The following is an 18,058-nucleotide window of genomic DNA, read 5'->3' on the forward strand; positions in this document are numbered from 1 at the left end:
CTCTCTCTGGCTCACACACTCTCTCTCTCTGGCTCACAGACTCTCTCTCTCTGGCTCACAGACTCTCTCTCTCTGGCTCACACACTCTCTCTCTCTCGCTCGCTCACACACTCTCTCTCTCTCGCTCGCTCACACACTCTCTCTCTCTCGCTCGCTCACACACTCTCTCTCTCTCGCTCGCTCACACACTCTCTCTCTCTCGCTCGCTCACACACTCTCTCTCTCTCGCTCGCTCACACACTCTCTCTCTCTCGCTCGCTCACACACTCTCTCTCTCTCGCTCGCTCACACACTCTCTCTCTCTCGCTCGCTCACACACTCTCTCTCTCTCGCTCGCTCACACACTCTCTCTCTCTCGCTCGCTCACACACTCTCTCTCTCTCGCTCGCTCACACACTCTCTCTCTCTCGCTCGCTCAAACACTCTCTCTCTCTCGCTCAAACACTCTCTCTCTCTCGCTCACACACTCTCTCTCTCTCTCTCGCTCACACACTCTCTCTCGCTCACACACTCTCTCTCGCTCACACACTCTCTCTCGCTCACACACTCTCTCTCGCTCACACACTCTCTCTCTCTCGCTCACACTCTCTCTCTCTCTCTCGCTCACACACTCTCTCTCTCTCTCGCTCACACACTCTCTCTCTCTCTCTCGCTCACACACTCTCTCTCTCTCTCTCGCTCACACACTCTCTCTCTCTCTCTCGCTCACACACTCTCTCTCTCTCTCTCGCTCACACACTCTCTCTCTCTCTCTCGCTCACACACTCTCACTCACACATACACACTCACTCACACTCATTCACATATACACACACACTCTCTCTCTCTCTCACTCTCTCTCTCTCACACACACTCACATGATCTGAAGCTCTGTAGAAGTAAAGTGTGTGTGATGGATGTTCAGCCCATTCAGCTGGTGTCCAGCAACATGGAGGTGGTGAAACCAGGAAAAGTCCCGGCGGGAAGAACCGAGATCCCATTTGAGTTTCCGCTGCAGGCCAAAGGCAGCAAGGTCCTGTACGAGACTTACCACGGCGTGTTTGTCAACATACAGGTGAGCGTCTCTCACACACGCACACGCGTGTTCCGTGCTGATGGCGTGATGATGCGCTGATGTGGTGTGTTGTGACTGTGTTGCAGTACACACTCCGCTGCGACATGAGACGCCCGCTCCTCGCCAAAGACCTCAGCAAAAGCTGCGAATTCATGCTGCACTGCCAGGTAAGACTCCAACATGAGTACAGGCGCGCACGTCGAGTACAGGCGCGCACGTCGAGTACAGGCGCACGTCGAGTACAGGCGCACGTCGAGTACAGGCGCGCACGTCGAGTACAGGCGCACGTCGAGCACAGGCGCACGTCGAGCACAGGCGCGCACGTCGAGCACAGGCGCGCACGTCGAGCACAGGCGCGCACGTCGAGCACAGGCGCGCACGTCGAGCACAGGCGCGCACGTCGAGCACAGGCGCGCACGTCGAGCACAGGCGCGCACGTCGAGCACAGGCGCGCACGTCGAGCACCGGCGCGCACGTCGAGCACAGCCGCACGATGAGTAGTCGCATGAGTACAGCCGCACGTACGATGAGTAGTCACATGAGTACAGCCGCACATCGAGTAAAGCCGCACGATGAGTAGTCGCATGAGTACAGCCGCACGTACGATGAGTAGTCACATGAGTACAGCCGCACATCGAGTAAAGCCGCACGATGAGTAGTCACATGAGTACAGCACGTCGAGTACAGCCGCACGTCGAGTACAGCCGCAAGTCGAGTACAGCCGCACGTCGAGTACAGGCGCACGATGAGTAGTCGCTCGAGTACAGGCGCACGATGAGTAGTCGGTCGAGTACAGGCGCACGTCGAGTACAGGCGCACGTCGAGTACAGGCGCACGTCGAGTACAGGCGCACGTCGAGTACAGGCGCACGTCGAGTACAGGCGCACGTCGAGTACAGCCGCACGCCGAGTACAGCCGCACGCCGAGTACAGCCGCACGTCGAGTACAGCCGCACGTCGAGTACAGCCGCACGCCGAGTACAGCCGCACGTCGAGTACAGCCGCACGTCGAGTACAGCCGCACGCCGAGTACAGCCGCACGTCGAGTACAGCCGCACGTCGAGTACAGCCGCACGTCGAGTACAGCCGCACGCCGAGTACAGCCGCACGCCGAGTACAGCCGCACGTCGAGTACAGCCGCACGTCGAGTACAGCCGCACGTCGAGTACAGCCGCACGTCGAGTACAGCCGCACGTCGAGTACAGCCGCACGTCGAGTACAGCCGCACGTCGAGTACAGCCGCACGTCGAGTACAGCCGCACGATTAGTCCCACGGAGTAAAGGCGCACGTCAGTCGCACGATCAATCGATTACCCCAAGCAGAATAATTGCAGTATATTATACATTATAAACTATTGTTTATTGTTAGGTCATTTTATCTAATCTTATTGTAAAGTGTTTTTAATATAGATGTACAGTTTCCATCTTTGTAACCTCGATATACACTTTAATATATGTAAATTTAATCTAAATTAAGCTTTGGTGCCGAAATTGGTACTGAGAACCGTGAATTTTTACTGGTATTGGTACTGAATACTGAAATTTTGGTACCGTGACAACACTAGTCACATGAGTACAGTCGCACGTCGAGTATAGCTGCCGCAGGATGAGTACAGCCGAGTACAGCCGCACGATGAGTAGTCACATGATGAGTACAGCCGCATGATGAGTACAGCCGCACGATGAGTAGTCAAGTCACGTCAAGTCATCCTCATTTATATAGCGCTTTTAACAATGTAGATTGTTTCAAAGCAGCTTTACAGAGATAAACATATAATTTAAGGTAACAGAGCTTGTTTTGGTTTTATAGTGGTTCTTGAGAAATGTTTTTTCCAGCTAAAGTTAGTTTTGATTTTTTTCACTTCCGTCTAAATGATAGTTTGTTATTAAATTAGGGGCCGCTAAGACGACACCGTTCTCTCTAAACAGACTTTAAACGTGAACCTGTGATAGACGCTGATGGCGTTCACATGCGCATTAAGAATTGATACTATAGTTATGTGCGTTTGAATATATGTGCGCAGGTTTGTAATTCCTTACAAACCATGCCTAAACAAACTACTTGTCTTGTCTATAAATTTTGATGCAGAATTTTATTTTATCTTATCACTTTGGGTAGGTACGCGAACCAAAAAAATCCACAACGCTTTATCTGTAGAGTAGTCACATGATGAGTACAGCCGCACGATGAGTAGTCACATGATGAGTACAGCCGCACGATGAGTAGTCACATGATGAGTACAGCCCCACGATGAGTAGTCACATGATGAGTACAGCCGCACGATGAGTAGTCACATGATGAGTACAGCCGCACGATGAGTAGTCACATGATGAGTACAGCCCCACGATGAGTAGTCACATGATGAGTACAGCCGCACGATGAGTAGTCACATGATGAGTACAGCCGCACGATGAGTAGTCACATGATGAGTACAGCCGCACGATGAGTAGTCGTATGAGTACAGCCACACGATGAGTAGTTGCATGATGAGTAGTCACATGAGTACAGCCGCACGATGAGTAGTCACATGATGAGTACAGCCGCACGATGAGTAGTCACATGATGAGTACAGCCGCACGATGAGTAGTCGCATGAGTACAGCCGCACGATGAGTAGTCACATGATGAGTACAGCCGCATGATGAGTAGTCACATGATGAGTACAGCCTCACGGTGAATAGTCACATGATGAGTACAGCCGCACGGTGAATAGTCGCATGATGAGTACAGCCGCACGATGAGTAGTCGCATGAGTAGTCACATGATGAGTACAGCCACATGATGAGTAGTCACATGATGAGTACAGCCGCACGATGAGTAGTCACATGATGAGTACAGCCGCACGATGAGTAGTCACATGATGAGTACAGCCGCACGATGAGTAATCGCCTGATGAGTACAGCCGCACGATGAGTAGTCACATGATGAGTAGAGCCGCATGAGTAGTCGCCTGATGAGTACAGCCATATGAGTAGTCACATGAGTACAGCCGCATGATGAGTAGTCGCCTGATGAGTACAGCCGCACGATGAGTAGTCACATGATGAGTACAGCCGTACAATGAGTAGTCACATGATGAGTACAGCCGCATGATGAGTAGTCACACGATGAGTAGTCACACGATGAGTAGTCGCACGATGAGTAGTCGCATGATGAGTACAGCCGCACGATGAGTAGTCGCATGATGAGTAGTCACATGATGAGTACAGCCGCACGATGAGTAGTCGCACGATGAGTAGTCACACGATGAGTACAGCCGCACGATGAGTAGTCGCATGATGAGTACCTGCAGTAACCGCAGCCTGTATTTCAGCCGCAGAAGCCCAAGCTCCTGCCGAGTCCGGTGGAGTTCAGCATCACTCCAGAGACGCTGCAGAACGTCAAAGAGGTGCGTAGGTCTCGCTCTCGTCTCTGATGGACTACACAAAGCTCATATACAGTACTGGCCAAAAATCACGTCCAGCCTTTACCCTTTATTCAAATATTATTCAGAATGTGGGTCATGAATTTTACAGGTGCACCTATAATTCTATCATGATTTTTACATCTACAGTGGTCATAATTTATAAGTAATAGTCAATTTTCTGCCCTGATTTTGCCTCTGATACATCCAATTATAGTATTTATTTTTATAAAAAAAAATTTTCAAATAAATCTGACATCATCCAAACAGAAAAACGCATATCGTTCTCATGTGTGGTTTTGTGTTCAATAGAGGACCTCGTTACCCAAGTTCCTGATCAAAGGTCACCTGGACGCCACCAGCTGTGCGATCACGCGACCTCTGACCGGCGAGCTGGTGGTGGAGAGGTCAGAGGTCGCCATCAAGAGCATCGAGTTGCAGCTGGTCCGTGTGGAGACCTGCGGTGAGAAACACAGATCTGATGTTCAGCTTTACAACCACCCACAGTGACAGATCAGTGTTACCTGCACACCCCGAGAGTGACAAGTTTAGTGATGAGAATGTCCGGAATGATTGTATTGAAAGCTGAGCTGTAATCCACAAAGAGCATCTGGCCATAGCTCTGCTGCTGCTCCAGGTAGCTCAGCGCAGAGTGGAGAGCTACAGCGATGGCTTCCTCTGTGGATCTGTTTGCACGATATGACAACTGATAGGGGTTGAAGTCTGGGGGGAGATAGTCTTTGTGCTGAAGAACCAGTCTCTCGAAGCACTTCATGACTACCGGAGTGAGGGCCACAGGACGATAATCATTTTGGCTGGTAATGGGAGACTTCTTCGGCATTGGGATGATTGTGGTTGATCTTAGGCAGGACGGGATGACTGCCTGAGTCAGGGAACGGTTGAAGATTCTGGTGAAGATGAGGGCGAGCTGGTGTTCACGCTCTGAGCACCTTGCTAGGAGCACCCGTCTGACATCATGCTCCCTCACAGTGAGTGGAGTGGTGCAGAAACCAGGCGGGGATGAAGGCAGGGCTGGAGCAGATGAGTACTGCTGTTGTGAGGCTTCAAAACGAGCAAAGAAGCAATTTAGCTCCTCTGCCAGCTGCACACTCAGATCTCCTGTTGTCGCATCACAGCCTCTATAGTTTGTGATGTCTTGTATGCCCTGCCGTCATCCAGGGTTTCTGGTTTGGGGAAACCAAATGTTTTTGTCCACAGTCACATTTCTGATACAGAACTTGATATAGTCCAGTATTGTTCCTGTGAATGTTTCCAACTCCTGGTGTTCTAATAAGTCCCATTCCGTCTGGCTGAAGCAATCCTATAGTTTGGAGAGTGCACTATAAGGCCAGGTTGTAACAGTCTTAATGGTATGCCTGGCAATGCGTCTGAGGGGGGTGTAGGCTGGGGAGAGCAGGAGACTGGCCAAGGTGGGGGAGGGGTATGGCTCTATACGCGTGCTTAATGTTGGAATAAACCTGATCCAAAGTTACTTGCACATGTTCAGATAGTGTTACATCACCATGTTCAGTGTTACCTGCATGTGTTCAGATAGTGTTACATCACTGTGTTCAGTGTTACATCACTGTGTTCAGTGTTACTTGCACATGTTCAGATAGTGTTACATCACTGTGTTCAGTGTTACCTGCATGTGTTCAGATAGTGTTAGATCACTGTGTTCAGTGTTAGCTGCATGTGTTCAGATAGTGTTAGATCACTGTGTTCAGTGTTAGCTGCATGTGTTCAGATAGTGTTAGATCACTGTGTTCAGTGTTAGCTGCATGTGTTCAGATAGTGTTAGATCACTGTGTTCAGTGTTACTTGCACGTGTTCAGATAGTGTTACATCACTGTGTTCAGTGTTATCTGCATGTGTTCAGATAGTGTTAGATCACTGTGTTCAGTGTTAGCTGCATGTGTTCAGATAGTGTTAGATCACTGTGTTCAGTGTTACCTGCATGTGTTCAGATAGTGTTACATCACTGTGTTCAGTGTTAGCTGCATGTGTTCAGATAGTGTTACATCACTGTGTTCAGTGTTAGCTGCATGTGTTCAGATAGTGTTAGATCACTGTGTTCAGTGTTACTTGCACGTGTTCAGATAGTGTTACATCACTGTGTTCAGTGTTACATCACTGTGTTCAGTGTTACTTGCACATGTTCAGATAATGTTACATCACTGTGTTCAGTGTTACCTGCATGTGTTCAGATAGTGTTAGATCACTGTGTTCAGTGTTAGCTGCATGTGTTCAGATAGTGTTAGATCACTGTGTTCAGTGTTAGCTGCATGTGTTCAGATAGTGTTAGATCACTGTGTTCAGTGTTACTTGCACGTGTTCAGATAGTGTTACATCACTGTGTTCAGTGTTACATCACTGTGTTCAGTGTTACTTGCACATGTTCAGATAATGTTACATCACTGTGTTCAGTGTTACCTGCATGTGTTCAGATAGTGTTAGATCACTGTGTTCAGTGTTAGCTGCATGTGTTCAGATAGTGTTAGATCACTGTGTTCAGTGTTAGCTGCATGTGTTCAGATAGTGTTACATCACTGTGTTCAGTGTTAGCTGCATGTGTTCAGATAGTGTTAGATCACTGTGTTCAGTGTTACTTGCACGTGTTCAGATAGTGTTACATCACTGTGTTCAGTGTTACATCACTGTGTTCAGTGTTACTTGCACATGTTCAGATAGTGTTACATCACTGTGTTCAGTGTTAGCTGCATGTGTCCAGATAGTGTTACATCACTGTGTTCATTGTTACTTGCACGTGTTCAGATAGTGTTACATCACTGTGTTCAGTGTTACCTGCATGTGTTCAGATAGTGTTAGATCACTGTGTTCAGTGTTAGCTGCATGTGTTCAGATAGTGTTAGATCACTGTGTTCAGTGTTACTTGCACGTGTTCAGATAGTGTTACATCACTGTGTTCAGTGTTACATCACTGTGTTCAGTGTTACTTGCACATGTTCAGATAATGTTACATCACTGTGTTCAGTGTTACCTGCATGTGTTCAGATAGTGTTAGATCACTGTGTTCAGTGTTAGCTGCATGTGTTCAGATAGTGTTAGATCACTGTGTTCAGTGTTAGCTGCATGTGTTCAGATAGTGTTACATCACTGTGTTCAGTGTTAGCTGCATGTGTTCAGATAGTGTTAGATCACTGTGTTCAGTGTTACTTGCACGTGTTCAGATAGTGTTACATCACTGTGTTCAGTGTTACATCACTGTGTTCAGTGTTAGCTGCATGTGTCCAGATAGTGTTACATCACTGTGTTCAGTGTTACATCACTGTGTTCAGTGTTAGCTGCATGTGTCCAGATAGTGTTACATCACTGTGTTCAGTGTTAGCTGCATGTGTCCAGATAGTGTTACATCACTGTGTTCAGTGTTAGCTGCATGTGTCCAGATAGTGTTACATCACTGTGTTCAGTGTTAGCTGCATGTGTCCAGATAGTGTTACATCACTGTGTTCAGTGTTAGCTGCATGTGTCCAGATAGTGTTACATCACTGTGTTCAGTGTTACATCACTGTGTTCAGTGTTAGCTGCATGTGTCCAGATAGTGTTACATCACTGTGTTCAGTGTTACATCACTGTGTTCATTGTTACTTGCACGTGTTCAGATAGTGTTACATCACTGTGTTCTGTGTTACCTGCATGTGTTCAGATAGTGTTAGATCACTGTGTTCAGTGTTACCTGCATGTGTTCAGATAGTGTTAGATCACTGTGTTCATTGTTACTTGCACGTGTTCAGATAGTGTTACATCACTGTGTTCAGTGTTACTTACACGTGTTCAGATAGTGTTACATCACTGTGTTCAGTGTTACTTACACGTGTTCAGATAGTGTTACATCACTGTGTTCAGTGTTACATCACTGTGTTCAGTGTTACTTGCACATGTTCAGATAATGTTACATCACTGTGTTCAGTGTTACCTGCATGTGTTCAGATAGTGTTAGATCACTGTGTTCAGTGTTACCTGCATGTGTTCAGATAGTGTTACATCACTGTGTTCAGTGTTACTTACACGTGTTCAGATAGTGTTACATCACTGTGTTCAGATAGTGTTACATCACAGTGTTCAGTGTTACCTGCATGTGTTCAGATAGTGTTACATCACTGTGTTCTGTGTTACCTGCATGTGTTCAGATAGTGTTAGATCACTGTGTTCAGTGTTACCTGCATGTGTTCAGGTAGTGTTAGATCACTGTGTTCAGTGTTACTTACACGTGTTCAGATAGTGTTACATCACTGTGTTCAGTGTTACTTACACGTGTTCAGATAGTGTTACATCACTGTGTTCAGTGTTACATCACTGTGTTCAGTGTTACTTGCACATGTTCAGATAATGTTACATCACTGTGTTCAGTGTTACCTGCATGTGTTCAGATAGTGTTAGATCACTGTGTTCAGTGTTACCTGCATGTGTTCAGATAGTGTTACATCACTGTGTTCAGTGTTACTTACACGTGTTCAGATAGTGTTACATCACTGTGTTCAGATAGTGTTACATCACAGTGTTCAGTGTTACCTGCATGTGTTCAGATAGTGTTATATCACTGTGTTCAGTGTTACCTGCACATGTTCAGATAGTGTTACATCACTGTGTTCAGTGTTACTTGCACGTGTTCAGATAGTGTTACATCACTGTGTTCAGTGTTACTTGCATGTGTTCAGATAGTGTTACATCACTGTTCACATTTACATTTATTCATTTAGCTGACGCTTTTATCCAAAGCGACTTACAATTGCTATATATGTCAGATCGCACGCATCTGGAGCAACTAGGGGTGGAGTGTCTTACTCAGGGACACATAGGTGTGTCACAGTGGATTCGAACCCGGGTCTCTCACACCAAAGGCATTTGTCTTATCCACTGCGCCATCACCACCAGTGTTCAGTGTTACTTGCACGTGTTCAGATAGTTACATCACTGTGTTCAGTGATACTTGCATGTTCAGATAGTGTTACATCACTGTTCAGTGTTACCTGTGTTCAGATAGTTACATCACCGTGTTCAGTCTTACTTGCACATGTGATACCTGCATGTGTTCAGATAGTGTTACATCACTTTGTTCAGTGTTACTTGCATGTGTTCAGATAGTGTTACATCACTGTGTTCAGTGTTACTTGCACGTTTTCAGATAGTGTTACATCACTGTGTTCAGTGTTACTTGCAAGTGTTCAGATAGTGTTACATCACTGTGTTCAGTGTTACTTGCACGTGTTCAGATAGTTACATCACTGTGTTCAGATAGTGTTACAATCACCGTGTTCAGTGTTACCTGCAAGTGTTCAGATAGTGTTACGTCACTGTGTTCAGTGTTACTTGCAAGTGTTCAGATAGTGTTACATCACTGTGTTCAGTTACATCACTGTGTTCAGTATTACATCACTGTGTTCAGTTATTTGCACACGTTCAGATAGTTACATCACTGTGTTCAGATAGTGTTACAATCACCGTGTTCAGTGTTACCTGCATGTGTTCAGATAGTGTTACATCACTGTGTTCAGTGTTACCTGCATGTGTTCAGATAGTGTTACTTGCATGTGTTCAGATAGTGTTACATCACTGTGTTCAGTGTTACTTGCATGTGTTCAGATAGTGTTACATCACTGTGTTCAGTGTTACTTGCATGTGTTCAGATAGTGTTACATCACTGTTCAGTGTTAGCTGCATGTGTTCAGATAGTGTTACATCACTTTGTTCAGTGTTACATCACTTTGTTCAGTGTTACATCACTTTGTTCAGTGTTACATCACTTTGTTCAGTGTTACATCACCGTGTTCAGATAGTGTTACATCACAGTGTTCAGATAGTGTTACATCACTGTTCAGTGTTACATCCCTGTGTTCAGTGTTACCTGCATGTGTTCAGAAAGTGTTACATCACTTTGTTCAGTGTTACCTGCATGTGTTCAGATAGTGCTACATCACTTTGTTCAGTGTTACATCACTTTGTTCAGTGTTACATCACTTTGTTCAGTGTTACATCACCGTGTTCAGATAGTGTTACATCACCGTGTTCAGATAGTGTTACATCACAGTGTTCAGTGTTACTTGTATGTGTTCAGTGTTACTTGTATGTGTTCAGATAGTGTTACATCACTGTGTTCAGTGTTACTTGTATGTGTTCAGATAGTGTTACATCACTGTGTTCAGTGTTACTTGCATGTGTTCATACAGTGTTACATCACTGTGTTCAGTGTTACTTGCATGTGTTCATATAGTGTTACATCACCGTGTTCAGATAGTGTTACATCACCGTGTTCAGTGTTACCTGCATGTGTTCATATAGTGTTACATCACCGTGTTCAGTGTTACCTGCATGTGTTCATATAGTGTTACATCACCGTGTTCAGATAGTGTTACATCACCGTGTTCAGATAGTGTTACATCACCGTGTTCAGATAGTGTTACATCACCTTGTTCAGATAGTGTTACATCACCGTGTTCAGTGTTACCTGCATGTGTTCAGATAGTGTTACATCACCGTGTTCAGTGTTACCTGCATGTGTTCATATAGTGTTACATCACCGTGTTCAGTGTTACCTGCATGTGTTCATATAGTGTTACATCACCGTGTTCAGTGTTACCTGCATGTGTTCATATAGTGTTAAATCACCGTGTTCAGATAGTGTTACATCACCGTGTTCAGATAGTGTTACATCACCGTGTTCATATAGTGTTACATCACCTTGTTCAGATAGTGTTACATCACCGTGTTCAGTGTTACCTGCATGTGTTCATATAGTGTTAGATCACTTTGTTCAGTGTTACCTGCATGTGTTCATATAGTGTTACATCACCGTGTTCAGTTACCTGCATGTGTTCAAATAGTTACATCACTGTGTTGTTACCTGCATGTGTTCAGATAGTGTTACATCACCGTGTTCAGTGTTACCTGCATGTGTTCAGATAGTGTTACATCACCGTGTTCAGTGTTACCTGCATGTGTTCAGATAGTGTTACATCACTGTGTTGTTACCTGCATGTGTTCAGATAGTGTTACATCACTGTGTTGTTACCTGCATGTGTTCATATAGTGTTACATCACCGTGTTCAGTGTTACCTGCATGTGTTCATATAGTGTTACATCACCGTGTTCAGTGTTACCTGCATGTGTTCAGATAGTGTTACATCACCGTGTTCAGTGTTACCTGCATGTGTTCAGATAGTGTTACATCACTGTGTTGTTACCTGCATGTGTTCAGATAGTGTTACATCACTGTGTTGTTACCTGCATGTGTTCAGGGTGTGCGGAGGGTTACGCTAGAGATGCCACAGAGATCCAGAACATTCAGATAGCTGAAGGAGACGTCTGTCACGGCCTCTCCATCCCCATATACATGGTGTTTCCTCGGCTCTTCACCTGCCCGACACTTGAAACCACCAACTTTAAAGTCGGTAAGTAACTCTTTTGAAAGCAGTGTTCTAAATAAATAACAAATTCCATTACTGCATTTATCAATTTACTTTCTTCCCTTCTAGAATTTGAGGTGAACATTGTGATTGTTCTTCACGATGATCATTTGATAACGGAAAACTTTCCACTGAAGCTGGTCAGAGTTTGAGTCCAAAAGCCTTTGGATCCGTCACAATAATTTTTTTTTTTACCATGAAAAAAAAATTGCTCTTCTCAAAGTAAATTACATTTTAAGACGTTTTTGATCATGAGTGAATATGGATATTTGCTCCTGTAAAGCAAGTAAAAGTGTTTATTAAAGTAATCCGCTCACCTGAGATATTGTCCTTTTTTTGAACAAACTGATTTTAAAGTCTTATTTTTCGGCATAGTGTAATGCAGACATCTGTCAACTGAAGCTGAAATATTTAAGTTAGGCCTGTCATGATCATGAATTTTGTGCTGATGATTGTCATACAAATAATTGGAATGAAAGACTTACTCTGTAAGTGACATGAACAAAACAGCATTAAGTATAACATTTATTTACTTGGAATTTTATGAATAGAGATATATGTAAAGGCCTATATGATCTTTAATGCTGTGAGACTTAATTATTCCGATTTTTATTATGATATAATATGATTAAACCCACAAGTCTGGATTTTGTATGAAAACCTTTGATTGTCTTTATGAGCTAAGTGTTTATATTAATTTGTCGTATATATATATATATATATTAGTGGTGGGCCGTTATAGGCGTTAACGTGCTGCGTTAACCTGAGACTCTTATCGGGCGATAAAAAAGATATCGCCGTTAATCTATTCTCAAAGTTGGGTTGGGATCATAAAATAGCTTTTTCGAATATCGTTATATTTTCGCGCAAATCGCGCAGCAGGGTATTTTCCTGTCAGGGACACAAGGTGTATTTTTTTATGGGCATGAGCGATGCTCAATTTACAAATGAATCACTCTTTTGGGTCGATTCTGTTCAAAGACTTCATCAAACAAGTTGGCAGATCTGTCTAAATTGGTTCGCGAATCAGTTCTGTTCAGTTCCTCACGCACTGAATCGTCTGAACTCTGAAGCGCGTTCAATCACACTCGACACGGAGTCGTAACAGGAAGATTTAAGAACATCAAGAGCTACAGTTTAGTCTAGTGAAAGCAAATCTGCAAATCCATCATATTTTTGCCAGCGATGAAGATATTTATTAGTTGAACATCTTCGTAAGCTGTCTGTGAATGAATGATTCCACAGGACGATACATTCGATTTCATTTCATTCAGGTAATAGTCCAGCAGATTAGTAAAAAAATCGTTCACTTTGGTATAGAAGCATGAAATTTGGCACAGATACTCTCTAAGGGCCACTATTTTGGAAAAAGGCGTGGGCCACTATTTTGGAAAAAGGCGTTGGCCACTAAAAAATTCAATGTGGCGGCCAATTTTCAAGATGGCCGCCATTGCCAAAGGCAAAGCCCCAACTTTTGTCCCCAACCCGCATCTCCTCCCGCAGCTTTTGTCACAGACCCACGAATGAGGCATCAAATCGTTCGGATTATTCGGAAATGGTGTGCTATGACTTTTATAAGTGATCGGGGGTACGATGTTCGCCCCAGGGGCGAAAAAGCGGCCGAAAAAAATCCCATTGACTTAACATTGCGACAAACTTTGACGATTCATAGCTCCGAGCGAGGATTTCGCAGAAACGTGTGGTTTACCACATTTGAAGAGGCTGGCAGGCTCTGTAAGAACATACCCCACAACGGGGTAAAAGTTGCCCCCCTGGGGGGCAGGAGCTGCCCAAAGTTGCCCCATTGACTTAATATGGTGTAGGACGGCCCATGAAATTGTCACGTGATGAAGAACATAAGGAAGACGAGGATTCAAGTGCAGGAAGGTAAGTTTAATTAAATGACTACAAAACAACATGAAAACTGAAAACCAAAACTGAGACACAGGAAACACAAGGGAAACAGATAATATCGAATCAACACAGGACTGCAAACACAAGGAGACTAAATAGGGAACAAATGACAGAAGGAAACAAGCAAGACAGGTGAGGGAGATAATACAATTAACAGGTAACGAGATGGTAGGGGCTGACAATAGACAGGAGAGCACATGGCACAAAGGAAACACATGACAAGCCATGTGCTAACAATAAACAGAACTAGAACATGACAAACCGGGAATGTCAGACCTCTGTCACCAACTAAGATAAGACCAGACAGAAGTGACAGAATCCTGACATTACCCCCCTCTAAAGGGACGCCACGTGGCGTCCCTAAAGAGAGACATAAAACCGAGATGGGAACAAAAACATACACAACCCAACACCACAGCAGACAAGTCAGATACACCAAAAACAGAGACCAAGAAGGGGGAAAAGGGGAGCCAAAACAGAACCAAATATGAAAGTCAATCAAGTCCCAAGCATTGACCAGGGAGGGACGGGAGGGTGGAGGGACGGGAGGGTTGAGCCAGGGAGGTTCAGGCCTGTCAGGAGTCCTGGCTGAGGTCCAGGGTGGTGCAGGCTGTGTAGGTTACCAGGGCGGAGCAGGCCCTTCGGGCGGCCATGGCGAAGCAGATAGTCCATCGGGCGGCCAGGGCGAAGCAGACGACCCATCGGGCGGCCAGGGCGGAGACGACAGTCCATCGGGCGGCCATGGCGGAGGAACAGGAACAGACCCTGGCTCAGGCTCAGGAACAGACACCAGCTCAGGCACAGGAACAGACACAGACACCGGCTCAGGAACAGACACCGGCACAGGAACAGACACAGGCTCGGTGGCGGCCATCTTGTCTGGAGGCACTGGATCGGCAGACGTGACGCGAGCGGTCCCTGGATCGGCAGACGTGACGAGAGCGGTCCCTGGATCGGCAGACGTGACGAGAGCGACCCTGGATCGGCAGACGTGACGCGAGCGGTCCCTGGATCGGCAGACGTGACACAAGCGGTCCCTGGATCGGCAGACGTGACGCGAGCGGTCCCTGGATCGGCAGACGTGACGCGAGCGGTCCCTGGATCGGCAGACGTGACGCGAGCGACCCTGGATCGGCAGACGTGACGCGAGCGGTCCCTGGATCGGCAGACGTGACGCGAGCTGTCCCTGGATCGGCAGACGTGACGCGAGCGGTCCCTGGATGGGCAGACGTGACGGGAGCGGTCCCTGGATCGGCAGACGTGACGCGAGCGGTCCCTGGATCGGCAGACGTGACGCGAGAGGTCCCTGGATCGGCAGACGTGACGCGAGAGGTCCCTGGATCGGCAGACGTGACGCGAGAGGTCCCTGGATCGGCAGACGTGACGCGAGAGGTCCCTGGATCGGCAGACTTGACGGGAGCGGTCCCTGGATCGGCAGACATGACGCGAGCGGTCCCTGGATCGGCAGACATGACGTGAGCAGTCTCTGGATCGGCAGACGTGACGCGAGAGGTCCCTGGATCGGCAGACTTGACGGGAGCGGTCTCTGGATCGGCAGACGTGACGCGAGAGGTCCCTGGATCGGCAGACGGGACGTGAGCAGTCTCTGGATCGGCAGACGTGACGCGAGAGGTCCCTGGATCGGCAGACGTGACGCGAGTGGTCCCTGGATCGGCAGACGTGACGCGAGAGGTCCCTGGATCGGCAGACTTGACGGGAGCGGTCCCTGGATCGGCAGACATGACGCGAGCGGTCCCTGGATCGGCAGACGTGACTCGAGCGGTCCCTGGATCGGCAGACGTGACGCGAGAGGTCCCTCGATCGGCAGACTTGACGGGAGCGGTCCCTGGATCGGCAGACATGACGCGAGCGGTCCCTGGATCGGCAGACGTGACGTGAGCAGTCTCTGGATCGGCAGACACCATGTGCTTTTTCCATGCATGCAACACCGCCAATGCATAGAACGAAAAGACCGCTTTCCTGGCCATGGCAGGACTGATGATGGGAATGGTAGGCTCCGGAATAGTCTTCCTCCTCCACCGTTTGCGAAGTCGCGGTGGTGCTGACGACCGAAAACCAGAGAGCTATCAGGCAGACACAGGAAACACATAATAATGAACCAACACAGGAATGCAAACACAAGAAGACTAAATAGGGAACAAATGACAGAAGGTAACAAGCAAGACAGGTGAGGGAGATAATACAATTAACAGGTAACGAGATGGGAGGGGCTGACAAAAGACAGGAGAGCACATGGCACAAAGGAAACACATGACAAGCCATGTGCTCACAATAAACAGAACTAGAACACAAGAACATGACAAACCAGGAATGTCAGACCTCTGTCACCAACTAAGATTAGACCAGACAGAAGTGACAGAACCCTGACAGAAATGGGTAGTCATACACATTGCATAGAGATTTTTGTATTGAACATAGCTCTGGATCACAGTGTCGTAGAGACAAGGGGACGGGCTCATTTTAATCAGACGACCAATCAGTCTCTCAGGATCATTGTGAAGCTAGTAAGCCACGCCCTAGCAACCATTTACAGCACCTTAGCAACAAGTTCCATTCCATTGAAAGAGATAAAAGGGATAGAAGTATCATAGAAACATGAGTTTGGTCTCGTTTTACCCAGGGCAGCAAACATTCAATCATGAATTACCTGAACACTTCTAGCACCTCCCTAGCAACCATTGTTGAGCACCTTAGCAACCAAAATCCAAAGAGGTATATCTTCTATTCTGAATGTCATAGAGACATGGGAGTTGGTTTATATCTTTCATAGCCTTTAGAATTTTATGATTGGCAGCTGCCAAGCCACTCCCTAGCGACCAAAGAGAGTACCCTAGCTACCATTTTGCAAGACCTATACTGCCCTACAAAGGCAAAAGACCTTAACTCGCTACAGTGTGAAACTAAGAAAAATGACTTTTAGAATGAAAAATGAGATTTTTAGTTGTCCCGCCAAATTAATTATAGGTAGGACACTGGAGATTTGGCAATTAGATGTTTAAGTAATAAACATTATCTACATAAAAAATTCTTGAGCTCAAACTTGACTTTTGACCACTATTTTAAAGTTACTGTACTCTGCCTTTGTATTATCAGCAAAAAGTGAGAAGTCATGCCAAGGCAAAAGACAGTGACTTCCACATTATCAATATTTGGTTGCTGATCACCATTAACAAAATCATTATAGTAACACCTGTATACAATCTAGTGATCATGGCATTTATTTTGAATGATTAACAATTACTTATAGCTATCTACTTATTGTGCTTTGGTTGCATTCTGGTGGCCCTATTAATTCATTAGACATGACAAAATACTTCAGTAGCGGTAAAGACTATAGGCTATCTTCAAGTGGTACTGAGTGGCATAAGACTTTCTAAACACACGTTCAAAATGATCACAATAAAACAGATCCTCGCGCACATTCGACCCGGAAACTGGATTATAGCGATGGATCTGAAAGACGCATACTTTCACAGACGCTTACCGAGATTCGTGTTCAAGGTGTCACGGTCCTCGTCCGTTCACGAAAAGTAGCCTATGCAGTGCTTTCCCCCTTGAGACTCAGTAGGGAGCGCGTTCTGGACTACCTAGACAACTAATGCATTTATAGCACAACCTTCTGTGTTCTGCGTCTTTTCAGTATGCAGTGGTTTCAGCTGCCTGTCTGCCCTATTATTGTGCTTGTGCACTTCGCTCGTCCCACGGATTTATTCCGGACGCTGTGATTGTATAACCTGCTTGTAACAGCTGAGCTGGTCTGATGTTGTATGCACCAGCACTTGTTTCATTATGTTGTATGCACCAATATACCCTTGTTGCTTCATTATTATCACTCCCTGTGATATATTTCTTGCGTCGGCTCGACCGTGTTCAGGGCGGTGCTGAAAGCGCCGGCGAAGTTTTGGTTCAGCTAGATGCATTAATGTTTCAACCAGATCCGGTAACCAAACTGGGTGAGGCGGGGCTTTAGTTCTTTGTTGTATTCACCTGCTACGGCATGTGTAACACTTTTCTGTCAACTCTGCATATATCCTTCGCGATCGATATCACACGTTTGTCGATGGAGCGGGTTAAGAGCATACTATCTGACTGCATCAGTGCAGGACAAGGCTCTGAGGACATCAGAAGTTACAGGGACTGATGGCAGCTGTAAGTACACAGGCCAAAAATGTGCCAAAAATATCAATAACTCATTTTCAACCAAAAACGAAGTTACGGTCTTTTGCGTTTGCACGGCAGCATA

The 18,058-nt window shown here is 46.1% G+C and overlaps 1 protein-coding gene across 2 annotated transcripts in view; it reads left to right on the forward strand.

Moving 5' to 3' along the window:
• LOC143749443 (vacuolar protein sorting-associated protein 26C-like) overlaps positions 1 to 12,201 on the forward strand; it is a 17,712-nt gene extending 5,511 nt beyond the window's left edge. For both annotated transcript variants that reach the window (XM_077241939.1, XM_077241938.1), the window contains 6 exons: positions 905 to 1,054; positions 1,141 to 1,221; positions 4,367 to 4,441; positions 4,769 to 4,919; positions 11,713 to 11,865; positions 11,950 to 12,201. In XM_077241939.1, the coding sequence (XP_077098054.1) occupies positions 905 to 1,054; positions 1,141 to 1,221; positions 4,367 to 4,441; positions 4,769 to 4,919; positions 11,713 to 11,865; positions 11,950 to 12,032 (693 nt within the window). In that variant the 3' untranslated portion in view covers positions 12,033 to 12,201. The remainder of the gene's footprint in view (positions 1 to 904; positions 1,055 to 1,140; positions 1,222 to 4,366; positions 4,442 to 4,768; positions 4,920 to 11,712; positions 11,866 to 11,949) is intronic.
• Positions 12,202 to 18,058: the final 5,857 nt, after the last annotated feature.

This window comes from Siphateles boraxobius, unplaced genomic scaffold, assembly GCF_051911475.1.
Source record: "Siphateles boraxobius isolate OS27281-9 unplaced genomic scaffold, OSU_SipBor_1 248, whole genome shotgun sequence".
NCBI lineage: Eukaryota > Metazoa > Chordata > Actinopteri > Cypriniformes > Leuciscidae > Siphateles > Siphateles boraxobius.